Source organism: Ambystoma mexicanum, chromosome 5p (assembly GCF_040938575.1).
Source record: "Ambystoma mexicanum isolate Mex_15411 chromosome 5p, UKY_AmexF1_1, whole genome shotgun sequence".
In the NCBI taxonomy this organism is placed as follows: Eukaryota; Metazoa; Chordata; class Amphibia; order Caudata; family Ambystomatidae; genus Ambystoma; species Ambystoma mexicanum.
The window spans coordinates 1,051,989,279-1,052,017,276 of NC_090930.1; the positions used below are offsets into that span (position 1 = coordinate 1,051,989,279).

Consider the following 27,998-nt stretch of genomic DNA (forward strand, 5'->3'; position numbering starts at 1 on the left):
GGCGTGGTGGACCGTTTTACAGAGGAAAGATCGGATGCTGAGCTTTGGTGTGAGCCTTTTATATCATGTGCTGTTGGAAAGATGGATTCATATCCACAATGAAGTCTAAGGATTTTGCTGAGTGGGTGAGGGTCTTCTCGGTGAAAAAAAAGCATTCTTAACACTTCTCCTTGAAGTGAGCAATCGCTAATCTTACTATCTTAGTTGCCCTGGACGGTTCTTTCCAGCATTAATTTGGGGCTTGATGTGGGTGACTTTTACATTAAATATGATCCTATTGCGTTTTTTTGCATGCTGCAATCGGGCCCTAAGGAGTCATTGTTTGCAAATTCGAAGGGCCTTTTTGTCTTCATTGAGTCTTTCTAGTAACCGGGGCGCAGATTGCAAAGGCTTATACCTTTTAAGGATGAGTGGGGCAAGTTCATCAATAACGGTTGTCACAATGTTGTGACAGTTCATCATGAGAAAGTTTATATCCCCATGTTCTGCAATAGGAGCCAGTTGGGATTTCATCAGGTGACCAGATTGGGCCATGTCAATGTCTTTATACATTTCTAATTCAAGATTTTTGCTTTTTGAGTTGGGAGGCGACTCTTTTTGTGCTCACTTTATTGTAACTATGGTGGGCCTGTTTTGACATTAATCAGTCCCAGATTGACCACTTGTCATGGATTGAAATCTGTGTGTATTGGAGGAGGTCATTATCTTCAGGAAGGCTGAAATGTTGACAGTTGCGTTTCAATGGTGTTGCCCCAGTGGAGATTGGAATTCTCTGTAGGGTTGATTTCATTTATTCCACGAGTTTGGTAGTAGTGTGGTCTATGCATTGTTATACAAAGAGAGGGTTGTGTTTTAGGAGGTGGCAGCGGACACTGATTCTGGGAGCTTTCAGGGGGGGTCATATCTTCCCCAGTACAGCATCCCTAGATCTTTGTGTGCGAGACTGTGTATACCCATAAATGCAGGGCCTCAGGTAAGTAGCACACAGGCCCATTCTTCCTCCTAAAAATCAGACTGTCACAACTAAAGACAATTCACGAGCAAATGGTACACTTGTGTCTGACCCATGATGGCCTTGCACTGCTCAGGCAAGGTATCTAGACCTGTGATTCGAGAAGCACGTTCCACAAACTGGACCTCTATCTTCTGGGAGATTACCAGTCTGGTTTCAGAGCGAGCTGCAGCACAGAATCAGCCACTATACAGGTAGCAGATTATGCACTGTGTGTTATGGACAATTGAGAAGCTTGTCTAATTGTAATCCTTGATCTATTTGCACATTTGTTACTGTGGACAGCTAAACCCTTCTTAACACCATGAGGAGATGCTTAGATTTCAAGGTAAAAGTGCTCAAACGGTTCTCATACCTGCAGGTTTGTGTGCAACTTGTGAAGATGGACAATTCCATGTCCACAATGGCACCTGCAGCCTATCATGTCACCCAGGGTTCTATACTATCGTACCGTCACCCCTGCCTCTTCCCCCATATCTGTCTTGTGGTAGGGGTAATAGGCCTGGTTGCACTAGAGCCAATCAGGAGATGCCCAGGGCATCTCACATGTTCTCCCATTATCTTATACCTTATTCACAAAGCATAAAAATGAAGCAAATCCTGTGCTGCCTAGTTCATCTTTGAAATGTTCATATGCAAACGCGATTCACAGGGCATCTCCCGTTTTCACTCTGATGCCCAGTTGGGCTTGGTCTGCGCTAAATAAAACTATGAAAATGAATGCTGCAAATGAATCATTCTGAGACGCAGCATCCCCAGCAGCTAAGGTGAGAATAATCGGCATGCCCAGCACCCAAGTTGAAAATAGTCAGCAATGCTGTGGGCCATGCAACTTGGGTGCAAGAAGATGCACCATGCAGCAGGTTGTAGGCGATGACTTGGTCTGCAACACTGCTTCCCAGTCAACATCACACCAAGATGCAGCCTCCAAAGCAGCAAAGTAAACAGCACAGCCAATCCCTGTGGCCCAGCAGGGTCTCCACTGATCACATACCAGGATAAAAACCGCCACAGATCAAACATCCTCATACTGCGTTCCAACTGGCATGCCTATAAAAAAAAACGCCTTTTCTAGGGCTGATTTACCAGCCACACTACCCGCAATTTTCTAATTTCTGAAAATGGATGCCTCCCAGGGACATATGGGCAATCCTGAGTGGATTCCATCAAAAGCAGTCAAAGACATTGCTGAGGCGGGCGAGGCCTACAGGCGTCCAAGCAGCATGCATTTTTCGCAGTAGGCCCAGGAGATGCCACGTGACCCTAGCCCCTGTGCTTTACCCATTAAATCACATCAACACCCTCTGGAGAGTGAGAGGGGTAATGGCGGAGAGTGTCTGTGTGGGTTTTTTGGCAAATTTACTGAGGAAAAATCTTATAAAAGCAATCAAATCAACAGTCGACAGGGCAAACCTGAATCAGGTGCCTTACACAAGCGAGATAGTTAGTGAGCAACTAACTGGTAGGTTATGGGGAATACATGATACTGAAATTGGGGACCAGACGATAGACAGTGGTCCGAATTGACAGACTGCATACAAGGTAGTATGTACTATGGGATTAGGTGAAGCGTAATCAGAGAATGGGGCAAATGTAGAGCGTTATCCTTCTTGGTTAAAGAGGTAGAGTTTCCCCACAGTTTTGAATGAATGGATGGTAGCATATTGAACATGGCAAGGAAGGAGGTTTCAGTGATGCAGGTCAAGAAGGAAGAAGGGGCAAATGTGAGAGGGGGAACTGGGAGGTTGTGTAGTGTACTAGAGCTGAGGGTGCCAAGTAGAGACTAGTGGGAGATAGTTTTAGCGAGATTGGGCATGAGGAAGAGCAAGCTCATGCAGGGACCCAAAAGCCAACAGTACGAATTTTAAGATGGACTGGTATTTCATGGACAGCCAACCCGCATTGAGGCAGAGTTTGGAGGTGGGATGAGGAGGGAGAGAGAAGAACAGGGAATATTATAGAGGGTTTAAGTGGGAGAATGGGAGAACAAGCTCCCCCCAATCTCATCGCGACCATGGCCTAGAGGATTGCGACCCAGGCCCCACCACGAGACGAGTTCGCCTATCTACCAGATGACAAAATACCTTGGTTCAAGAACATAAGGATATGCCCACCAGCCTGTCCGACTCAAGCCGACACCTGCGGCATGGATGAACTCGACTAAGACAAAAGCAACGAGCTCCCACATCGTTAGAGATGCCACAACGACCTAGCCAACTGCCAAGAACACACGTGCCACCATACACACTGATCACTCATGCACCAGCCTACACGAAGAACATATTCAATGCTATGACGTAAGTGACGGACACACCCACTGACGCGCATCTTTCTTATTTTTCACATAGGCCCCTTTATAGTAATGCAGAAACGCAAGACGCCTGAGGAACTCGCTTATACGCTTGCTGACGCTTCTCCCACCTCTCACCTCGTGATGACACTATAATGTAGACATAATATCGCTCATGACGCCATGTCAAACCGCAACATAGGTACCATGGATCATGCGTCCCTACTCATGAACTAGGCCCAAGTAGGCCACAAACAAGAGCCACCATGAACACTGTATGAGCAAGAATACAAGTGCTAATCACGCATAACGAGCCCAGCGAGAGCTCGTAGCCAAGGGCGCGATGTTGCAACTCGTATGCTACCAGCCGGCGCCAAGGTCACACCTGTAAGAAAAGCCAAGCACACAGAAGCGAAATACAACTTTAAATGTGCAGAATTCCGCTTCAGCTACGGTCTCTCCACATGTGACCAAGCCGATCTGACAAGGTGCCAGACCCACGAGACAGAAGTCGCCTGGGTCCCACGTCTGGGACACAGGTTGCAACAGCGAAATGGCAAGATGGACACCTATGGCGATGGGAATGGCCTGCTCTCAAGCCTATGAGCAAACCCGCACATTGTCTGCATAAACACATAGTTACACATTGTTGCTAGTGACAGGTAAACCGCGAGCTGGGAACGACGATGGTCCCAGGCTTGGGGGCTCGCGAGAGGACCAATCAGAACATGGGGGGACTCATCACTGACGCCACTAACATTAGCCAATCATCAGGGGTCTTCGTGTAACAATTTTCAAGTATCTAATAGAAGGGACAGCCCAAGTATACCACCTGACTCATCCTTAACCACTAATATTCTTCTCTATATGTATCCTATACTAACCCTACCACTCGGGGAACCAATCCGAAGTGGTAATAGGTTTTTTGCAAACTTTCCCAGGTGACGCAAGTAGCGCGTCATACTGCTGTAAAAAGGGCCTGCGAGCCCCACTAAGTTTGAGAGTCTGGACGGACGCGTACAATCCTAGACCCATCCCTGCAGTTGTTATAATAAACAGCAGAACCACCTTGCTCCTTGTGTGTCTCACATACTCATTTTTGGGAAGCACGGGAGGAGTTGGGGCCTCCCAGCCCGGAGGTCTGCGGACGGCTCAGCCGACCCAGGGATAATCACCCCGACAAGTTGGAGGCACTGCTGTGACCTGTTTAAGGTCTACCTTTTCAGTTTTTATTTTTTCAAGGCCTCTTGTTGCGAGGAGGCCCAGCGGCGTGGCCCCCTCTGCCGCTGCCCCCCTTTTTGAGGACTACAGGACGAGAAGACCGGACAGCGCAATCTGGATATTGGCCCTCGGGAGCCAGTTGAGAAGTATCCCGCCCGCCTTTGGCGAGTGTCCAGACGTGGTCCAGATGAGGGGAGGTGGCGAGCCGCTTGGAGGGGTGCACGCAGTCGAGCGGCCCCGCATCAAGAGAACTTGGTGAGTATGTCACACCCAACAAGCAATGTGAGATTGTGAGGGAGGGTGGAGGAGTTGTAATAAGGGCAGCGGGAGGTGTTATTAAGGTGTGCGGCGAAGAATTGATCAATTAGCGTTGATGGAGAAGTGAGTGGTAACGGGACAGGCACGAGAGCCGTCCGCTACCACATCACGGAAGAAGGGTGGGTGGAGCCAGAAGGCACCACGTGCGATTGCTCGTAGACACTGGTTGGCCTAGGTCGTGGCCCCCTGTAAAGGGGGTGTATGTGTGGCTTTCCTACGAATTGGCGCTTTCGATCAATGAGTAGATGAGGATCCCTATTGATCGAGCAGTGAAACTCGATAGAGATGATGCTTTCCTGTAGGAGGTAGCTAGATTGTTGCCAAGTACGGAAGATAATTGGTTGGTTAAGACCTCCCGGCGAGGGGCGTGTCACACGCGAAGTGACGCAGTGTGCGCAGTCCGATTATAAGAGTGTATTGTTGGTTACCTTATTCCGGGCGTAACAAGAGGACAGCTGTGGGGATAACGGGGACAAGCAGTTAAAACTTATTGTGCGCTCTCTTGAAGTGTAAAAGATCTTACCGGTAGTTGTTGAAAGAGGTTGGTGACGTCACCCGTAGGGCCTTCATAGGACACCTTGACCACATCGCGTTGTTGAAGGGTGGTGGGGAAGTAAACCGAGGACAAGGGCAGGGAAACGGAGGTGAGGAAAGTGGACGGGGAGGGGGGTGCGCGCGGAGACCGCCGGCCACCCCAAATACGGGACAGGTGGAAAGGGGGAAGTGACCACGCACGGAGAACGCCGCCACACTGAGTGAGGTGGAAGGAGGAGGGGATGAGACAAAGTGGGACTGCTGTATAAGCACGTCACACAGGGCACGCAGCCGCAGAGGCCTTCGTGCGCCGTGGCCGCAGGGGGCCGTAATGGTATTAAGGAAGAAAACAAACACAGGAAAAAGACTGTATATTTGCAATTGTTATATTTGGCTGTTTTTGTTTTAGCGGACGGTCGAAAGTCCCCAAACTACGGGGCCAGGTAACGACCGCTGTACTGAAGGGAGCTAACAACACAGTGTAACCATGTCATACGGGTTAGAATCGGGAGGGTGGGGGAATACCCTGACTACCCCCCTCCAGCATATTTGTAAAACACTATCGCCCCATAGGGAAAAACTCATCAAATATAGCATAGAATGGACACAAGGGACAGACAACAAAATGACAACACCCTGGCCGGCTAACGGCAGTTTCGACCCATACGTCCAGCACTCACTACTGACACACATACATAACACGTACAAAGGGAAGAAGTTGGCGCATCACGTGGAGGTGTTGAACTTATGGAGGATGTTCCAGGGCCCCGATCAGGGCCAACCGGGATGTTCACTGTGGAAGGGACGCCAGAAGAAAAGGGGAGCGAGGAAACAAAGGAGGGGAACAAGATTACGGAGGAAGAGGGAAACGTGGAAAAGGAGACCAGTTGTGCACAGTGCGCGGGAAGAGACAGAAAGGGGGACGAAAGAACTGGCACTGTACATGAAGTAGAAGTAAAGAAGGAAGGGACCGATGACATGCCCCTAGCGAAAGTTGTGAAGAAGTAGGAAGGGGGGCTATATCCTGTGACGGAGCTACGAGAAGCAGCAAGGCAACAACTAATGGCAGCTGAGGGATATTCGAACCCCACGTACAGCCCACCACCATATACAGCTACAGGTAGCTACCCGGGGGGGGGTGACAAGCACGGTAGGCCCAACTTGTACGAAGGTGCGCGCAAGGGAAGGGAAGGACAGTGAAGAACCCATCCCAAATATAGGACACGACGAGTGTGTAGCAGCGCAGGTGCTGTTAAAGTTGCGGGGGACATTAACGGGAGAAGAAAAAGAGGTGGTAAGGAGAATGAACAAGGACAACGAGGGTAGCACTGGAATAAGAGGCGAGGAAGGTAACACGAGGGAAGGGGAGCTGTCACAAGAAGAGGAGGAGATGTTGGAGGAACAATTGGCTGAATTAAGGGATGAGCGGAATGCACTGATTAAACAGCTCGAGCAAGAGGCACGAGGAAGAAGGAGGGAAAGGAAGGAAAGTAGGGATGAATTAGAGAGAATGAAGGAGCAAACTGAAGAAAGGAAGAGGGAAGCTGAGAGAATGAAGGCAATAGCAGAAAAAGTTATCCCGAGCAGCACAGCGTGGCAGGAAAAGAGAGGGAGAAGAGAAAGTAAAGGAAATGGAACTATGGAAGAAGAAAATACTCTCCGAGAGCACCAGGAAATACGAAGAAGGTAAAGTAATAGAAAGTATATTGGAGAGAGAAAGGGAGAGATGGGAAAAGAGGAGAGAGGAAGAAAGGATATTAGAGAAGGTAAGTAATAAGGTGATGGAGGAATTGAAAAAGAAAAGAGGAAATAGGTGGTGAAATAGTGGAGAAGAGGAAAGAAGAGAAAGGAAAGGGGGGGTGGGGTAAGAACATATGTACGTCGGGATGCAGAAGTAGCTACAACATCAGCGCAAAGGGGCAGCAATTGGTAAAGGAGAACAGGAAGGAACGGATTTAATAGACTTAAAAACAGTGACGATCAGGGGGAAAAGGACAGATGGGGGTTGTCGCTCCTGGATGAATTTTGCAGCGAAGAAGAAGAGGGAGTGGGGGGAGAAGGAAGAAGCGGCGGTAGGGAAAGCTTAGACAAATTGTACATCACACGCACAAACAGGGAATCACCATGGGCATGCAGAAAGAAGGAAGAAGTGAATGGAAGTGAGGAGCAAGAACAAGAAGTGGCGGGAGGGTAAACATGTGCAGTTACACCTGCATCATTCCGCCCAATATGCCCACCCACACCCGCTCCTGAACACACCCCATGCCGGCAGGCTTAGAGACCTCCCGGGACGTAGGCAGGAAGAACGGACACACACACCTGCAGTAAATAAAGAAAGCAATAGGAGAAGGGGGAGAAATGAAGGAGAAGCTACAACAAGCAGCGGTAATATGGACATGGCAGATGATCTAGTTGACACAGAGGAAGAGGAGGAGAATACAGACTCCACTCCGCGACAACTGGGGGGACAGATGGGGCACAATTTAATGCCACTATTGGAGAGGGGAGGGGTTAAACCACAATACGTCCCTTGGAAGCATGCCGGTAAGGAAAATATAAAGTGCAGGCTCCCATCACTAAGTGGAGGAGCGGGAAAATGGATATACGAGATGGAAAAACACACTGCAGGAAAGAAACTAGCAGTAGGAGACGTGAAGGGCCTATTAGTATCAATATTAGGGGATGCGGCAGACGACATATGGAAGAGGGCAGGATTCCCCGGGGTTACAATAATGAACACATTACATGACGGGGCGCCATTTGCGAACTGCAGGCATGCATTATGGCAAGCCCTGACGGTACAGTATCCAGACACCTCAGATATAGGAGCAATTACATCACGCAAGATGCACGAGAACGAAGATCCTGTTGATTATATCCAGGAGATTCAGGAGAAGTGGCGCATGGAAACTAGAGAGCAATGGGACAAGACACCGGCAATCTTTTACCACATACTAATACAAGGGCTTCCGGAGGCAGTACAAAAACAACTGAAGAAGATAGTGGGGATGGAAGCTAAGGCCTGGCCGGAAATACAATTAACAATAGTACACCATTGTAGGATGTGGCAAGAAAAGATGAAACAAAAAGGAAGAAGATAGGAAAGCAGAAGAGGCAAAATTAGTGCAGAAAAAACTAAGTATACAATGGAAGGAGTACTAATAACTACACCAACAGCAATGACACCAAACCCCATGCAAGTAGTGGCTGCACAGTATCCCTCACAACTACAAATAGCAGCAATACCACAACCACCACGACTTATAACACAACAGATGCCACCACCCCCACCATACACGGCTCACATAGGAGGAGGGTATATGCTACTGGGAAATGGATATTATAACATCAGGGGAAGGGGCGGGCGGAATGATGAGAGGGAGGGGATATGACCAACCTGCACAACAGCAAGGGGGAGGATTTTGGAGTTTCTACCCCAATGGGCAACCAGGGTACCAAGACCATGCAGGGAGTTTCCCATGGCAGACCAGGGAACCACCTGTATGTTGTGTTTGTGGAATGTTAGGACACATGTCGCGTACATGTAGAATGAGACCCTCCCCACCAGCATGGGGGAACAAGGACCACAAGGGCCTATGAGGGAGCAGCAAGGTTACCAACAACCGCAGGGAACACAAAAGAGCGGCACACAGCAGCAATTAGCAACACAACAACAGTTGCAGACATACTCACCACTGAAGCAACAGGTGGCAATAACACAACAACACCAAGTACAACCAGTGCAACAGCTCACACAAATACAGGACCATAAATTAACCCCCATCGATACACAGCTACAACAAACACAGTTGGGGAGGGTGACTATCTTGGGACACAACCCTTACACAGGAAGGGGTCAGTCACTGTACCCACAATAGGACAGCCCACAGACGTCCTTGGTGTGTCCCATCCTGTCGATAACACCTAATAGTGCGGAGGAACCACGCATTAAGGTAGTGATAGGTGACAAAAAATTCTCCTTCCTCATTGACACTGGGGCAACCAGGTCTTGCATAAGGGAGGGTAGATTTAACTGTCAGGTGAGGCCATGAACACCCAAGGATTTTCTGGGGCTAGAGGGTTGGTTCCCTTTACTGATAACATCTCCTTATCTATAGGAGATTATGACATGTCTGTCCCACTCCTGTATTCAAGGGAGTCGCCAGTGAACATACTTGGAAGGGACATAATGAGCAGGTTAAATACGACAATCTCCTTCACGGAGAATGGCATAATTTGCTCCACACCAGGAATAAACATGCTTACTGCATGACAAATACTACAAGCGTACTGTGGCCAGACAGTAGCTCGAGCTGAGCCTGTGGATGGCGAACTGTTCCAGTACGGAACAGACATGGCATTTGCATGGATGCCAGGAATAGAAGTAAAGATTTGGAGGAGACCAGCAGCATATTTGTTCAGGCCTGAGACACCAGCTAGTGAACCAGAGGGGAAGGTGATTTTGGTGAGCATCCAGAGTATCATAGCAACTGCTGATTACATCGCAGTACATGCCCAAGACAGGGAAGGGAGAGCATGGAGAGCAGTGATAGCCCTGGCTGAGGGATGCAGGCTCACCCAGGTGTCTGATGAAGAGCTCTTTTCAGAAGACAGGGGAGAAGGAGAGATGGTATTTATGATGAGTGTAGATATCTGGCTAAGAGTGACATACAAGCAAGTGGCACAGAAAATGGCCATGGCACTCGAGGCACCTGCATCTACCCCAGTACCATTTTACGAGGAAGATATGGCTAAGGTTCCGGCATCACTGTGGACCACCAGTCCCTATGACGTGGGCTGTATAAAGAGTATCGGAGGAGTAAAAATAAAGCTGAAAAAGGGTGCAATACTACCTAGAGTGAAGCAATACCCGCTATCAAAAGAGGCAGATGAGGGCATATACGAAACCATAATGGCCCTGATAAATAATGGCATATTGGTACCATCAGAATCACCATGTAACACGGCCGTGTACCCAGTGCGCAAGGCTAAAGGAGGGTCTTGGCGTTTTATCCAGGACCTCAGACCCTTGAATGACATTGTAGAGGCAGAATACCCCATAGCAGCAAACCCAGCCACAATACTATGTGGAATTCCGGCAGAGGCATCACAGTTCACCGTGATTGACCTCAAAATGCCTTTTTCTCAATACCTCTGCACCCAGATTCACAAGACTTGACAAGCTTCACATACAGGAACACAAAATGGAAACACACAAGGTTACCACAAGGGTACTGCGAGTCACCCTCGATTTTCAACAGAGTAATACAGATTGATTTAGGGAACATTGAATTGGAAAGTACGGTGCTGCAATATGTTGACGATATAATAATTTGCAGCACAACTGAGGAGAGGTGCAGGGAGGACTCAGTGAAAATGCTAACAGTGTTGGCTGAAAAGGGGTACAAGGTAGACAAGGAAAAGTTACAGTACTGTCAGGAACAGGTACTATACATTGGCCAACTAATATCCCAGCACGGAAGAAAGATTGCACCACAAAGAGCACAAGCCATACCCAACAGGCCACAACCGCAAACGGTGAGGGAACTGCAGCAGTTCTTGGGTTTATGCAACTACTGTAGAGCATGGGTTTTTGACTGCAGCTCGTACATAGGACCCCTGCTCAAGGCATTGAGAGAAGCACACAAAGGGGACAAGACATTGGGATGGACAAGAGAAATGAAGGAGGCGTTTGATGAGTTGAAACACGCCATATCCACAGGTCCCGAACTAGCCACCCCAGATTACGAACGGCAATTTTTCATCTTCTCACATTGCGACTCAGCAGTAATGAAAGCAGCAGTAATGATAGCAGTATTGACTCAGAAAACTATCATGGAACACAAGCCAATAGCGTTCTACAGCGGTCACTTGGACCCTGTTCTGCTAGGACATTTCCCTTGCGAACAGGGTCTCGCCGCAGCTGCATTTGCGGTGGAGAAATCATCATCAATTACAATGGGATTCCCCACCACACTATTTGTGGAGCATGCGCCATTTGCAATTTTCAATAAGCCCAAGTCCACACTAACCACACAGAGGGCGTCAGGTTATGAGATTGTCACGATGCCCGCTCCCGGGGAGCCGGCTCAGGCCCTGCGTCCCCGAAAGCGGACATCAAGTCCCCGGGAAAGGTCCCAGCAACCCCTTATAGGGGCCCTTTGGACAGCGTCCTGGCGCCTATGGCGCCAGGCTCATAGAAAACGTCAGTCCTGGCGCCATAGGCGCCAGGCTCATTATGAAAGTGTTTGGGTGCACTTACCTGATGCAGACCATGCTGCAGAACCCCGGCCTCCTTGAGGCCTGAAAGGAACTACTTTACCTGTGGGACTCATTTACCACCCGGGCGTGGTCGGGGAAGGATACATACCTGATTGGAGGAAGGACACATTCTAGGAACTTCTTCCAAGGCTATTTAAACCACACCAGATCAGCCACACGTGCTTCACGTTGTTCTGCATCTAGCAGCTGGACGCTCACCGTGTCTGCTCCTGCATCCTGACTTCTGCCACACCTGCCAGCATCCTGAATCGCCTGCAAAGGAAGGGAATAAGAGAACAGAAGAAGGAAAAGGCCTCACCTGCTAAATCTGCATCCCAGAGACATTTCGCCGACAATCCTGAAAAGGAAGACATTTATTTTTAAAAGCACATCGCATCGATCGCTGCAGCGCCGCATTCTACTCACCTTTACAGGGCGCCTCCATGTTCAGCAGCGACCATCCGGATTCGCAGTCGCGCCCCCGCGCCTAGGGAGAAAAAGACAAGAACAAAGGTGAGAGAAAGAAGGGAAAAGGGAAGCTAAAACTCCATGTCAAGACTTACCTGTTGGGTCATTCCCTTTTCATTTCGGGTCCGTGCCGCATCCAGGCATTTTCGGACCCCGGCCCCTGAGGGGAAAAAGACATCAGCGTTAATGAGTGAATGAAAAGACATTACCAAAACACTCATTAAAGATTTACCCGATTTCCACAAGGATTTCACCGCTCACCTCGGGTCGGTGCCTATTCCCCGGCATTCCGTACCCCGGCCCCTATGGGGAAAAAGACACTAGCATTAGAACATTAATGCATGGACACAAGGGGAACCACTTATAGAAAAACTTACCTGGAAGCCAAGCAAGTTTGGTTCTCACCCATCCGAAAATCCAGTGACGTAACTGGATACCAACGAGCCCCTGCATCAGAAGCAAGATGGAGAGCTCGTCCTTCCAGACCCTAAGGTGAGACGCTACGGGGAAGCACAGCAGGGTTTTGAGGAGGGTGAGAGGGGTAAATGGGAGGCCGATTGCATTACCCCGCAGACAGTTAACCCCCTATTCTCACCTACAGAAGGATACTTCTGCGAGTCAGACAAGCCAGATCTGGGGCCCGGTCCAGTCCGTCTTCCGAACCCTGCGCATCACCTTGGACGAGGTCACAGCAGCGCGAACCAGGTCAGCGCCCCCGTGGGAGTCAGGTGAGCGTTACAGAACACGAAGCCTTCCTACAAATTCCCACCCAGGCGCTATGGAAACTTCTGAGACTGATCAGTTGGCCCAATTACTGGGGGCATTACGGGCCGAAGTACATGCCGCTCGTCAAGAGACTAATGCCCTCAAGAGGGAATTAATAATATCAAAGGAAAGAACTGATGACCTGGCCAGACAGCTTTTGCAAGGTCAAGCTGGACAAACTCCTCTACCCTGTTCCGGAGGGAACCCCGCTCCTGTGGTTCCCAGTAACCCTGTGCAGATTAATCTACCTGGAAACATGCCGCTGGCCCCACCTGAACGCTTTGCTGGGGACCCCAAACGATTCGCCGTATTCATGAATCAGTGTCGTTTGCACTTCCTATGCAGACCTGGGGCCTTCCCTAATGATCAGACCAAAGTAGCCTTTGTATTGTCATATCTCAGCGGCTGCGCTGCCGATTGGTCAGTTCCACTGGTTACTCAAGATGACCCGATTCTCCGTGATTTTCAAGGATTTCAAGCAAGCATGGAAAGGTTATTTGCTTGACACTCTCAGGGGCAGGCTCTGGATGACGAACTTCTATCCCTGCGACAGGGCAATCAGGACCTCCTATCCTATATTGCAACCTTTAATAGACTAATTGTGGAAACGGGATGGCCAGAGGATAAAAAAGAGTCACGTTATTTTATCGAGGTCTACGCAGAGAACTTAAAGATGTCTTGGCCCAAGTTGTAAATCCGCCCCAAGAATGCACAGAATATATAGACTTAGTGGTCCAATTGGATCACAGACTTCAAAACAGAAAAACAGATCGGTCCAGGTTTGAGACCCGGGTGTTGGTCAAGACCCACGCTAACCCCAAGGGAGTTGATGTCTCTGAGCCTATGCAAATTGGAGGGGTTAAAGAACCCTTAACGCAAAAGGAACGTGAAAGGAGGCGGCAGTTAAAATTATGTCTTTATTGTGGGAACTCTGGACACTTTCTACGAGATTGCCCGGCAAAACCGCCCCGAAAAGCGTTAGGAGCCGCTGATAAAAACCATGAAGACTCTGTTTCGGGAAACGACTCAGCCCGACAAGTGTAGGGGTCCGCTTGCCGAGCTTGAAAATTAACTCTCAGACCTGGCATTTCATTGTGCCAATGGTTCTCGTAGATCCAGAAAAGCCTAAGCGGTTGCATGCAATAAAGGCATACATCGATAGTGGGGCTATTGGAAACTATGTGGATCGTGAATTGGCCTCTAGGATTAACCTCCCTCTCCGTCCTAAAACCAGCAAAGATGTCATCACCACAGTTGATGGAACTGAAATTGCCTCTGGACCGGTAACACATTCCACTACTGGGGTGACTCTTATTGGTCCTGACGGCCATCGGGAGGCAGTTGTGTTTGATGTAATCAAGGCTCCACAGTTTCAGGTTATTCTTGGAATTCCTTGGTTAGAGACACATAATCCTCGAATTGATTGGCGAGCTAAGAGAATAACCTTCCCGGATTGTGCACAAACATGCTACCCAGAAAACCTGAAGATTAATCTAGCGTCTGTAACCTCTGCCTCCATGCAATTACCTCCGGAATACCAGGACTTTCAGGACGTCTTCCAAAAGGAACAGGCCAACACGTTACCTCCTCACCGATCGTACGATTGCCAAATCGATCTGGTGCCCGGTGCACAACCCCCTTGTAGCAGGATTTATGCCCTTACCGAACCTGAGAACCTGCATTTGAGACAATATTTGGATCAATACCTCTCCAATGGTTTTATTCGCCCGTCAAAGTCCCCGGCATCCTCGGCTTTGTTCTTCGTGCCTAAAAAAGAAGGCGACCTTAGAACTTGTATCGATTACCGCGCATTGAACCAGATAACGGTTAAAAACCGTTATCCTCTGCCTCCGATTCCTGAACTCCTTGACCAGGTGAAGGACGCTTGCATATACACCAAGTTGGATCTCCGGGGGGCATATCATCTGGTGCGAGTAAAAGAAGGCGACGAATGGAAAACAGCCTTCCGTACAAAATATGGATTATTCGAATACCAGGTAATGCCTTTCGGGTTGTGCAATGCGCCTGCTGCCTTCCAATTCTTCATGAATGATGTCCTTCGGGAACTCATCGATGTTTGTGTTGTCGTCTATATTGATGACACTCTAGTGTACTCCTCTTCGGAATCTGATCACAGAAAACACGTTAGGGCAGTTCTGGAAAAACTGCGCCAACACAAACTATTTGCTAAACTGGAGAATTGTGTTTTCCATACCACAGAAGTTGAGTTTCTCGGTTTCATCCTGACACCCAAAGGAGTCCGAATGGACCCAAGAAAAGTGGATGCCATCCTCAAATGACCATCACCTAGCTCTGTAAAAGGGGTTCAAAGCATGCTCGGCTTTGCCAATTTCTATCGCAGGTTTATCCCGGAATTTTCACACATAGTACAACCCATTACTGCACTCTTGAGGAAAAATAAACGTTTTGAATGGTCTGAAGAAGCCGAGCAGGCCTTCCAGGATTTAAAAGCTAAGTTTACCTCCGCACCTATATTGAAACACCCACGTCCAGATCTCCCGTATGTCGTCGAAACTGACGCATCCAGCCTAGCCATGGGAGCAGAGTTGTCTCAAAGAGATCCTGAAACCAACCAACTGCATCCCGTAGCATTTTGGACCAGAAAATTCTCGGCACCAGAGATTAATTACGCAATCACTGACAAAGAACTGTTAGCCATAAAGTCCGCTTTTAAAGCCTGGCGGCATTACCTGCTTGGCGCTCGACATACCATCACGGTGATCACTGATCACCGGAATTTACAGTGTTTGAAAACCGCCAAGGCTCAGTCATCACGGCAGCTCCGATGGGCTTTGTTTTTCGCTGAATTTGATTTCGCGATTACCTATCGACCTGGCTGCAAGAACGGCAAAGCAGACGCCTTATCCCGAATTGGAATGGGAGAATCTGATACAAACTCAGAACCAGTACCAATAATTCCCGAACAGAGAATTCTAGGCATGACTTTGTTACAGACGCTTGAAGACATTCAAGTCAGAGTGAAACAACTCCTGGACCCTACAGTCCTACAGGATTGGATACAAAAGGGATCAGACTTTACCATAGATAATGGTTTACCTTATTACCAAGGACGCTTATTCCTGCCGCACAAGGATTTACACAAACTAGTTATTTCAGGTTATCATGATACATTAATAGAGGGACACCCCGGTATTGCCAAGACAATGGAAAAGGTGAAACGACAATTCTGGTGGCCCTCTTGGCGAAAAGATGTTAAATCTTTTGTGATGTACTGTGGTGTTTGCGCCCAAAATAAAGGTCAAAAGAAAAGACCAGCCGGTCTCCTTCAACCTCTAGACATACCGCCAGCACCCTGGCACACCCTATCAATGGATTTTATTACGGACTTGCCTCCTTGTTCGGGATACAATACCATTCTGGTAATTGTGGATTTGTTTTCCAAAATGGCCCACTTCATTGCTTTGAAAGGTTTACCTTCAGCTTCTGTCCTAGCCAAAGAATTCCTCGACAATATTGTTCAGCTACATGGATTCCCATCTATACTAATCTCTGACCGGGGAAGCCAATTCATACTAATCTCTGACCGGGGAAGCCAATTCATTTCCCACTTCTGGCGCAAATGTTGTCAAATGGCACAAATCGACGTAAGATTATCGACCAGTCACCACCCTCAGACCGATGGTCAGACCGAGAGGACAAATCAGACCCTTGAGCAGTACTTACGGTGTATGTTACAGCAATCTGAAAGCAACTGGAAAGACATTCTTTGGATAGCCGAATACGCATATAATAATTCGGTACACTCTGGAACTGGCCATAGTCCTTTTTATACCTTGTTTGGACATCACCCTCGAACCTCAAACCTCGACTCACCTCAGAACCTCGGAGTGCCCGCAGTAGAACATCTGCATTCTACCATTACCCGAGCCTTCAAAGAGGCAACCACGCATTTACAACAAGCCAAGAGAAAATACAAGGTAAATGCTGACCTACATCGGAGTGAAGCACCTCCGTATCAGATTGGGGATGAAGTGTGGTTAGCTACCAGACATTTACCGCTCAAATGGCCTCGAACTTTTAACCCAAAATATCTGGGACCTTATTCTATTACGGCAATAATTAACCCAGTAGCGGTTAAACTTGATTTACCAGCTAATATGCGAATTCACCCTGTTTTTCATGTGTCACTTCTGAAACCAGTGGTCCCCGGAACCCGACTACTCAAACCTCGAGAACCTATTCAAATAGATGGGGAACCCGAATTCGAAGTGAAGAACATTTTAGATTCAAAAATGTTTAGGTCAAAGCTTTTCTACCTAATTGATTGGAAGGGGTACGGACCTCAGGAGAGGTCGTGGGAACCCAGTGACCATGTGCATGCACCTCGATTAGTCAGGAAATTCCACCGACTCTTCCCAAACAAACCAAAACCCCCGGAGGGAACAACCTTGGGAGGGGCCTTGGGGGGGGGGGGGGGGCAGGAGGGGTGGGGGGGCTGTCACGATGCCCGCTCCCGGGGAGCCGGCTCAGGCCCTGCGTCCCCGAAAGCGGACATCAAGTCCCCGGGGAAGGTCCCAGCAACCCCTTATAGGGGCCCTTTGGACAGCGTCCTGGCGCCTATGGCGCCAGGCTCATAGAAAACGTCAGTCCTGGCGCCATAGGCGCCAGGCTCATTATGAAAGTGTTTGGGTGCACTTACCTGATGCAGACCATGCTGCAGAACCCCGGCCTCCTTGAGGCCTGAAAGGAACTACTTTACCTGTGGGACTCATTTACCACCCGGGCGTGGTCGGGGAAGGATACATACCTGATTGGAGGAAGGACACATTCTAGGAACTTCTTCCAAGGCTATTTAAACCACACCCGATCAGCCACATGTGCTTCGCGTTGTTCTGCATCTAGCAGCTGGACGCTCACCCTGTCTGCTCCTGCATCCTGACTTCTGCCACACCTGCCAGCATCCTGAATCGCCTGCAAAGGAAGGGAACAAGAGAACAGAAGAAGGAAAAGGCCTCACCTGCTAAATCTGCATCCCAGAGACATTTCGCCGACAATCCTGAAAAGGAAGACATTTATTTTTAAAAGCACATCGCATCGATCGCTGCAGCGCCGCATTCTACTCACCTTTACAGGGCGCCTCCATGTTCAGCAGCGACCATCCGGATTCGCAGTCGCGCCCCCGCGCCTAGGGAGAAAAAGACAAGAACAAAGGTGAGAGAAAGAAGGGAAAAGGGAAGCTAAAACTCCATGTCAAGACTTACCTGTTGGGTCATTCCCTTTTCATTTCGGGTCCGCGCCGCATCCAGGCATTTTCGGACCCCGGCCCCTAAGGGGAAAAAGACATCAGCGTTAATGAGTGAATGAAAAGACATTACCAAAACACTCATTAAAGACTTACCTGATTTCCACAAGGATTTCACCGCTCACCTCGGGTCGGTGCCCGTTCCCCGGCATTCCGTACCCCGGCCCCTATGGGGAAAAAGACACTAGCATTAGAACATTAATGCATGGACACAAGGGGAACCACTTATAGAAAAACTTACCTGGAAGCCAAGCAAGTTTGGTTCTCACCTATCCGAAAATCCAGTGACGTAACTGGATACCAACGCGCCCCTGCATCAGAAGCAGGATGGAGAGCTCGTCCTTCCAGACCCTAAGGTGAGACGCTACGGGGAAGCACAGCAGGGTTTTGAGGAGGGTGAGAGGGGTAAATGGGAGGCCGATTGCATTATCCCGCAGACAGTTAACCCCCTAGTCTCACCTACAGAAGGATACTTCTGCGAGTCAGACAAGCCAGATCTGGGGCCCGGTCCAGTCCGTCTTCCGAACCCTGCGCATCACCTTGGACGAGGTCACAGCAGCGCGAACCAGGTCAGCGCCCCCGTGGGAGTCAGGTGAGCGTTACAGAGATCATCTTATCTAGACCCGAGTTGTCAATTGTCAGATGCAGTACCGTAAATCCAGCCAGATTTATAGCGGAAGTTATTGAGGAAGGTGATTATGCTCACGATTGCACACAGACTATTGAAACGTACTCATGCACAAGAAAAGTTGAGGAGGGTGCACTTAAAGGAGGGGATATTTTGTACATTGATGGTTCATCAACAATAGACCAAAGTGATGGGCTAAGGAGAACTGGGGCAGCAGTTGTAAAAATGACAGAAGATTTGATGTATGTCCCGGTGAAATGCGTGCAGTTACCACAGCATTATTCGGCTGTTCCGCTTGGAATTGGTTGCGCCGATTTTGGCTTTGAAGGAAAGTGTTGACAAAAGAGTTACCATATATTCTGGTAGCGCATATGTCACATCAACCGTCCACTCGGGGCTGATAAAATGGCAGAGAAGAGGGTTTAGTGCAACATGCCCTCTTGCTAGCAGAATTAATTGAAGTAATTAATGACCCCCAAGAGATAGCTTTGGTTAAATGCCCGGCACACACTAATGGAGACGACTATATCTCGAAAGGGAATGAAACAGTAGACGCGCATGCCAAGCATGCGGCATACTTTGGTGAACTATGGAACCCCCCAGAATCAGGGAGAGGGAGAGGGAGGGGAATGGCAAGACAGATGATGATGAAGGAAGGGTACACTCATCTCCCTGCAACACAGATAATGGAATTACAGGCAGCCGCACCAATGACAGAAAAGGAACTATGGGTAAAAAGAGGATGTACGATGTCCCCAACAGACGCACTGTGGCGTCAAAATAATACCGGAAAAGAGGCCATGCCATTGGCACTGTTGAACACCGCCCTGACCCAGCGCCATCATCCAGCACATACAGGAAAGGAAATGATTGCAGCACGTATTAGGGAAGATTGGTTCTGCCCCGAGTTAAATTCTCTTGTCACCAATTTCATCAGCAACTGCCTCACATGCCAACAGTTTACGGCCGGTCACACGCTGCAAGTGATAAAAGGTACTATACCCCGGCCCGAGGGACCCTTCCTACACCTTCATATTGACTACGTTGATATGATCAATGTATGTCAAGGACATAGGTATATGATTGTAGTGGTATGTCCATTCTCCAAGTGGATCGAGGCCGGACCCTGCTCACACGCGGATGCGTTCAGAGCAGCTAAATCTTTAGTGGGAGAGGTCTTCCCCAGGTGGGGTGTTTGCGAAGTGCTGCGGTCGGACAACGACCCGCACTTTGCTAATGAAATGTTTCAACACATCACATCCTTGCTGGGCATTAAACATAAATTTGCATGGGCATACCACCCGCAGGCCAACGATGTATGTGAACGCCTGAATGGACTATTGAAAGAAGAGATCGCAAAAATTCAGCAGACAACTAAGAAGAGCTGGTTGTACTGCCTTCTGCTGGCTCTGTTTGAGCTGATGAATAGGCCAGGGTCTGATCACCACCTCACTCCCCATGAGGTGGTGACAGGACGTCAAATGCGCCTTCCTTTAACGCCAACATCAAGAGCATTTACGGACTATGAAAACACTGCAACTGTCCTTGGTGACGAAATGTATCAATATGTGTTTTCTTTGATTACTAGTGTCGCCTTTGTATCTCAACAGCTCGAGTGAACGCGGGGCGGGTCGAAGAGTTCTCAAAAAGAAGACACCAGCAGGGAACTGGAAAAGGAAGGACTATGCACTAGTGCTGAAGGTGACCATGTGCTTCTCTGCAACTTCAATAGAAAGTGGAACGGCCCACGCTTTACCGGACCACACTTGGTAGAGGAGGTGGCTCCCAGAGCGGTGAAACTGCAGGATAAGCGCGCCTGGAATCACCTACATGACGTAAAGATCTACAAACTCCAGACCCGCCCCAGCGTTAACGACAGGGCCATTGGAAGAACAAGTGTCACTACACTTGACCACCCCCCAGATTCCCCAGACACAACCACTGCCATAGACATTGGATGCTTGCCCACAGCCCACCCCATGGTCACGAGATCACAAAGTAAACAAACTTCTGCCCAATCGAGCCCCAGCCCCCTCCCCTCCAAGGCCACCACCGATTGAAGGACATTGTATAACAAACTTTGTTACACACACATAAAACCCTATGTTTTTTCTATTTTTTCTCTCGCACATGCAGGTACCGCATATAATTGTACTGTTTAGAAAATAAAGTAACTAACAGTGTGCTCTGCCCAGGAGTAGATGCTGCCCACGGATGATAACACCCCTGAAGCCCTATCACACCAATTTGTATATCATATAAGAAGGCCAAAGTACCTAAAAAGAAGAAGGGTACGCGTGTATTACACCGCATTTGTTTTGGCCATAGAGCAATAATTTCCCCATCTTCACGAGCACTTACCGGCTCTAAGAGATAGATCTCTAAGATTAGCGTGGGAACAGCTCTTTGCCTGCGCACTGAACGATTACTTGATAGGGAGAGCTTAATAACAACAACTAACAACAATAACCAGCATATTGAGGATTTTCAGGCGGCAGCTTTAACGTCGCAAGAATAAGCTGCCGGACTGCAGCAAGGTAAGAGCAAAATGCCAGTGAGACTAGCTCTCGTAATAAAACCGATAGGAGTGTTGGTCATCACTGGTCTGTTGGCTGCCTCTGTATGGCAGAAAAGTTATGCTATCAATATTATGGCTGCACCCAAAACTGACAACAAAGGTATTGATAATTACATAATAGATTCAGCACACGTCTCAAACAACATGTGGTACCAGCACATGACCCAAATTGGTAAGCAGACAAGAGAAGATAGCTGTTATGTGTGCTCATTGATCCCATACGCCATGAGCGCTTCAAGGACATTTGTTGCCACAGAAATACAGGAAAAGACAGCGCGATATATAGTATATCTGGCACTATTCCAAACGAGACGACGATTCCAAGGAACGGTGGTGAGGATGCAGTGGGAAACAAGGGACACATACCCATACGAAAACAACTTCCTAAAGTCATATTTGAGCTACCATAATAGCAGCTTACACGCTGAGGCATTCAGATACATGACAAGTGGCCCTGATAAAGGAGAAACGAAGAAAGTAACGCTAGAATACCTGCCATGTGACAATAACAGGGAAGATATACATGAACAATGAATGGGAAATAGGAGTGGTTGGGAGCAACATGATAACAAGAGAAAATATTACCACCATACAGGAAAACAACGACAGATGCTGGACGACATGGGGCAAATATGTACCGATGCTGACATGGATGGAGAAGGATGAAGACCCAATAAGCATACTACCGCTAACCGCACCCAAGCTATGCTACCAACACAAAGGAGACACGGATGTGGGATACAACACAAACTGCGGAAGCGTGTTATAACTACCAGAGGGGGGTGCTGGAACGGCAGCATTAATGGATCACTATTGGGCCTGCGGAGATAAGGCATACCACACCCTGCCTCCGTTGTGGAATGGTATATGCACCATGGTACACATCAATGTACCATCACTAGTGGTGCCCAAAAAACATGTGAACATGGCTAATTTCGCCAAAATGGACGAAGGAAACAAGAGGAAGAGAAGGTCCGTACAAACACAAGAGGGAAAGAACAACAACAACAACAACATCCCAACGAGAATGAAAAGACAAGGAGAACCCCTGACAGGAAACTACCTGTGGGGAAGGTCGGAAACAGCACTCACCTCCATCCCACCTGAACATAGATTATTCAGCAGGGTTGCAATGTTCTTCTCGTCAATAATACACCCAGGACTATAAGCATATGCAAATGCAAAATGGCTTCAGATCACCCGATGGGAACTAATGATGACGATTAATTCAACAGTAAAAGGATTCAACGCCATAAAAGAGGAGCTGCGAGTGGTAAGAATGGTAGCACTACAGAACAGATACGTATTGGATCTTCTCACGGCCATGGAAGGAGGAGTTTGTGCAAAAATAGGACAATCATGCTGCACATTTATTCCTGCTAACGATGCAGATAATGGAACACTTACTGAAGCAGTATCACAACTGGCCCAGGTGCACTCCAAAATGATGGAAAAAAGCAAAAGGAGTGAAGAAGGATACTAGCTGGTTTTCATTGTTATGGTCATGGATGCCATCATGGCTGTCAGACGGGCTGAAAGTGATAGTTGGATGCATAATATTAGCTACAGCAGTGTTGATTGTAATAAGGTTCTGGAAGGCCAGGAAGGCACGCACTACAGACGAAATGAATCGGAATGGTTGGCATGCATCCGTTGATGCCAACTGATAACGACCAGCACACGGACATGATAATAAAGGAATGAGAGAAACTGCGTAAACAGATCATTACCAACCACTTGGATCCACCATCTGTAAAGTTGGAGAACCCAAGAAACCCGAGGAGCTATGTTGGAAGATGGGTTTACTGCAAACCAGGAGGGAGCTGTGTTTATATGTACTGGTCGTTTGAAGACCATGTCAACCACTATGGACACTTGGGTGGAATAACTAAAATATGGAGAGTAAGAGGAGATAAAGAAAAGGATATGTTTGTGGTCGACAAGTCGACCAGAGGGGGGACTGAAGTGGGAGAATGGGAGAACAAGCTCCCCCCAATCTCATCGCGACCATGGCTTAGAGGATCGCGGCCCAGGCACCCACCACGAGACGAGTTCACCTATCTACCAGATGACAAAATACCCTGGTTCAAGAACATAAGGATATGCCCACCAGCCTGTCCGACTCAAGCCGACACCTGCGGCATGGAGGAACTCGACTAAGACAAAAGCAACGAGCTCCCACATTGATAGAGATGCCACAACGACCTAGCCAACTGCCAAAAAACACACGTGCCACCATACACACTGGTCACTTACGCACCAGCCTACACGAAGAACATATTCAGTGCTATGACGTAGGTGACGGACACACCCACTGACGCGCATCTTTCTTATTTTTCCACATAGGCCCATTTATAGTAATGCAGAAACGCAAGACGCCTGAGGAACTCGTGTATACGCTTGCTGACCCTTCTCCCACCTCTCGCCTCGTCATGACACTATAATGTAGACATAATATCGCTCATGACGCCATGTCAAACCGCGACATAGGTACCATGGAGTATGCGTCCCTACTCATGAACTAGGCCCAAGTAGGCCGCAAACAAGAGCCACCATGAACACTGTATGAGCAAGAATACAAGTGCTAATCATGCAAAACGAGCCCAGCAAGAGCTCGTAGCCAAGGGCGCGATGTTGCAACTCGTATGCTACCAGCCAGCGTCAAGGTCACACCTGTAAGCAAAGCCAAGCACACAGAAGCGAAATACAACTTTAAATGTGCAGAATTCCGCTCCAGCTACGGTCTCTCCACACGTGACCAAGCCGATCTGACAAGGTGCCAGACCCACGATACAGAAGTCGCCTGGGTCCCACGTCTGGGACACAGGTTGCAACAGCGAAATGGCAAGTTGGACACCTACGGCGATGGGAATGGCCTGCTCTCAAGCCTATGAGCAAACCCGCACATTCTCTGCACAAACACATAGTTACACATTGTTGCTAGTGACAGGTACACCGCGAGCTGGGAACGACGATGGTCCCGGGCTTGGGGGCTCACGAGAGAACCAATCAGAACATGGGGGGACTCATCACTGACGCCACTAACATTAGCCAATCATCAGGGGTCTTCGTGTAACAATTTTCAAGTATCTAATAGAAGGGACAGCCCAAGTATACCACCTGACTCATCCTTAACCACTAATATTCTTCTCTATATGTATCCTATACTAACCCTACCACTCGGGGAACCAATCCGAAGTGGCAATAGGTTTTTTGCTAACTTTCCCAGGTGACGCAAGTAGCGCGTCATACTGCTATAAAAAGGGCCTGCGAGCCCAACTAAGTTTGAGAGTCTGGACGGACGTGTACGATCCTAGACCCATCCCTGCCGTTGTTATAATAAACAGCAGAACCACCTTGCTCCTTGTGTGTGTCTCATACTAATTTTTGTGAAGCACGGGAGGAGTTGGGGCCTCCAAGCCGGAGGTCCGCGGACGGCTCAGCCGATCCCGGGATAATCACCCTGACAAGGTCGAGATGGAGAGCGTGAGCACTTTGTAAAGTTGGGAGAATTAGTAAGGATGGTGCTGCGAGGAGTGGGCTGGCATAGTAGTCAAGGCAGTGGGTGGTCAACAGGCACTGTCTGGCCTATACGGCAATGCCCAAAGTGGCAGCTCAACATGCTATTATGGGTCTGTTTTGGGACAGTTTTGTCAGTTATTGCACTGTGCACCAATGTTACTGACCAAATATGCTCAAAAAGGCACTACCTGCAAAAGGTTTTACCCAAACCTGCAAACTGTCAAGAAAAGTAACAAATTACCATTTGCGATTGTGCGTCACTTTTCATTGGTGCCCGGATCCATTTTATGTCAGTCCATCCTTGTGGCCAACTGCCCCATTATTTGCAAGATGATCCCGCTTGTATATGCTGTTTCACATGTCACACAATCTGTACAGGCTAGGGAAAAGTCTCTTGCCCACTTCCTATTGCTGGGACTGCAACTCTCCCTGGGGTCTTTTAAACAGCAATTTAGCATGTTGCTCGGTGTCAGCAGAACAGTACAATGGGGGTGAGAAGAGGTTGACTGTCCCAGAAACAGCAGTGAGGTGCCTATTGGAAGGGGCTGTTGTCCCTTAAGAGAGATGGGAATAGTCGGTGATGGGAATAGTAGGTGATAAGAAACGGGAGGGATGAATATTGCTGCACACTTTGCATGATGCTACTGTAAACTTCCATTCAGGATGTGGAAAATAAAGCTAAAACCGTACAGTTTTGGCTCAACGTGTTTCTATAACAATGTATATATTATCAGGTTAGGTTATTAAGTAATTTGAGCACTTTTGAAGGCATTGTTATAAAATGGCATATTACTTAAGCCCATGAAACCCAAAACCTTATGAAACATTTATTTGAACATATGTTGGGAAGATATGTGGCCAAGGGCTTAAATTGCAGACTGGGCCCAAAACCCAGCTTCACGACTTAAACTAAAGTGTGACAGCCTGGGCAAATAATTTAATCTCACTGTCCCTTATCTATATTCCCTGCAAGTGATTCAGTTCACCGCTCATGGTATTCAAAAAATTAATTTAAAAAAAACCATCATGATTTACTAAACTACATAGTTGCTCCATATATAGCAATAGTAAGTTGCACTGGGGGGTTTGGACCCTTAAAACCGGTGCCAGGTATCAGGAATGAAGAGGAGTGTGTATTTTCTCTTAATGAGCCGGAAACCAATGGTTGAGGTGGGCAACTAGGGTTTAATTGTGTAGCCGACAGGTGCTTCGACCCTTAGGGGTAACTTTCAAGGCAATGTAGTCTGTCCTGGACAGTGATTCCTGTATTGGGTACTTGGGGAAGGCCCCAATTGATTCGACAAGTGGTTGCTCAACAAGGTTGATTGATGCTGGGTAGCCGGACGTTCCGTGTAAGGAGTCATATTCCTGATACATGGCGAGAGTTTGAAGGGTCAAACCCCCCAGTGCAACTTTCTATTCCAGGACTTACACAGGCAGCAAGGTAGAACCTAACCACCAAATCAAGCGCAGGAGTCCAATAGTTCTAGTACTCCAACCAGCTCCATATAGATTTATTAACAATGACAATCATCACTGAACACATGCTACTTGCCTACTGGCAACTCATTGTAAAGCCACTTCCAATGATACCAAGTATCAAAGACAGATTACACTTCGTGTAATGCACTTTTCTGTGATGTTGCAGGGAAATACCAGGACTGGCTCTGGAGAGAATTCTAACAGGTCAGTGCACTGTATGCATGTAAGGGGGCACCAATGATGTTGTACAAACCTGGAAGAACCACAGATGCGCCTCCACATTTAAAGTGTCCTGTGAAATAAATGTGCCAAGTTGGCCATCCTAGATGCACCTGAGAACTAATGTGAGTAGGATGGCTTTTGCAGAATTTTATGTGCGGGTGAGGAGGGGTCGGATGCACACATAGTGCAATATAGAATCCCAAAAGTGCACGCACACAAAATCAAAAAGAGGGCTAAATCTCTCCATGCCAGACCAAAACATGGGTTATTAATATCTAGCGTTGTGACCATTACAAATATTAAGTACGAAAACGAGCGTAAACGGAATAATGGGGCTGGGTAGGCATTTCAATGTCACAACTCTCATGTCAACTTTGAAAGGTTGGGAGCAGAGCAATGAAAATACCTGTAAACCAGGTACCCTCCCTGCAAAGCCTTGTCAGATGAAGAGTGTTACAATGCTCGTTGCTAGTCATGACTAGAACTTAACGATCATGCTGTGCGTTTCCAGTGCGATCATGGGCTAAGCATCTACAACTCCTACCTATTGCCCCAGCTTTTCTGACCTGCCCCTCCCATCCATGCTCACCCCTCCTGTTGCTGACAGTGTGCTGCGGGATCTTGTGAGAGTACACGTAATGATGGGTTGCTAGGGGCACCAGACCAGTGCAGGTGAAGCAGCGCCACCGCCATAATCCTCCTCTAATGATCCTGCTGCCAGTAACCGTTGCAGCAGCGAGTGGCATTTTGCAGCTGGAGGTTCAAGACATCCACACAGTCGTCCAGTGGTCCCAGTGCACGTTAGGAAAACAAGCACCAATGCTTTCAAAAACAGTTCCTAACAATCCAAAATAAACCCAAAACAAATCACACCCACACAATAAGGAGAACGGGTTAGGAAATGTATTTACTTATCCAAACATATTAATTCTGTGAATTTGCAGTAAATCAATAGCTGAAAGTATTAAATGCTAGCGTATAGATCAATAATTGTATTAACAATAATGATTTGGTTGTGAACTATACATATTGTGATGGCAGTAGGCATGTTGCCTTGGCTTCACTTGAACATGGCAGACATTTCGAAAGGAGAAACTATCGTTTTTCAGACTGCTGGAACAACGGGAAAACACGCAGGATGAATTAATGGCTGAGTGTGAAATTCGATTTAATTATCTTGTTTTTTTAGACCAACGGCTATACATGTACTCGTATAGAAAAAGTACACCTCGCAAAAATATATTGTATCCAAGCTAGGCATTCTAATGCAAATTTTCTACAGTCATTTACAAAGTAAACTTTCATTGAAAGTTCTATAGATAACGCGTGCTGAGGTTTATGTGCGAAAATGGCATGTTTGCTCTCAAACATTTCTAGTCGCAGGAATACCTTTTCTTGTTTCTCAATTCCAGT

At 47.9% G+C, this 27,998-nt stretch overlaps 1 protein-coding gene across 2 annotated transcripts in view; it reads right to left on the reverse strand.

Moving 5' to 3' along the window:
- Positions 1 to 27,408, reverse strand: part of MCUR1 (mitochondrial calcium uniporter regulator 1) — a 595,058-nt gene extending 567,650 nt beyond the window's left edge. For both annotated transcript variants that reach the window (XM_069613550.1, XM_069613549.1), the window contains exon 1: positions 27,175 to 27,408. In XM_069613550.1, the coding sequence (XP_069469651.1) occupies positions 27,175 to 27,331 (157 nt within the window). In that variant the 5' untranslated portion in view covers positions 27,332 to 27,408. The remainder of the gene's footprint in view (positions 1 to 27,174) is intronic.
- Positions 27,409 to 27,998: the final 590 nt, after the last annotated feature.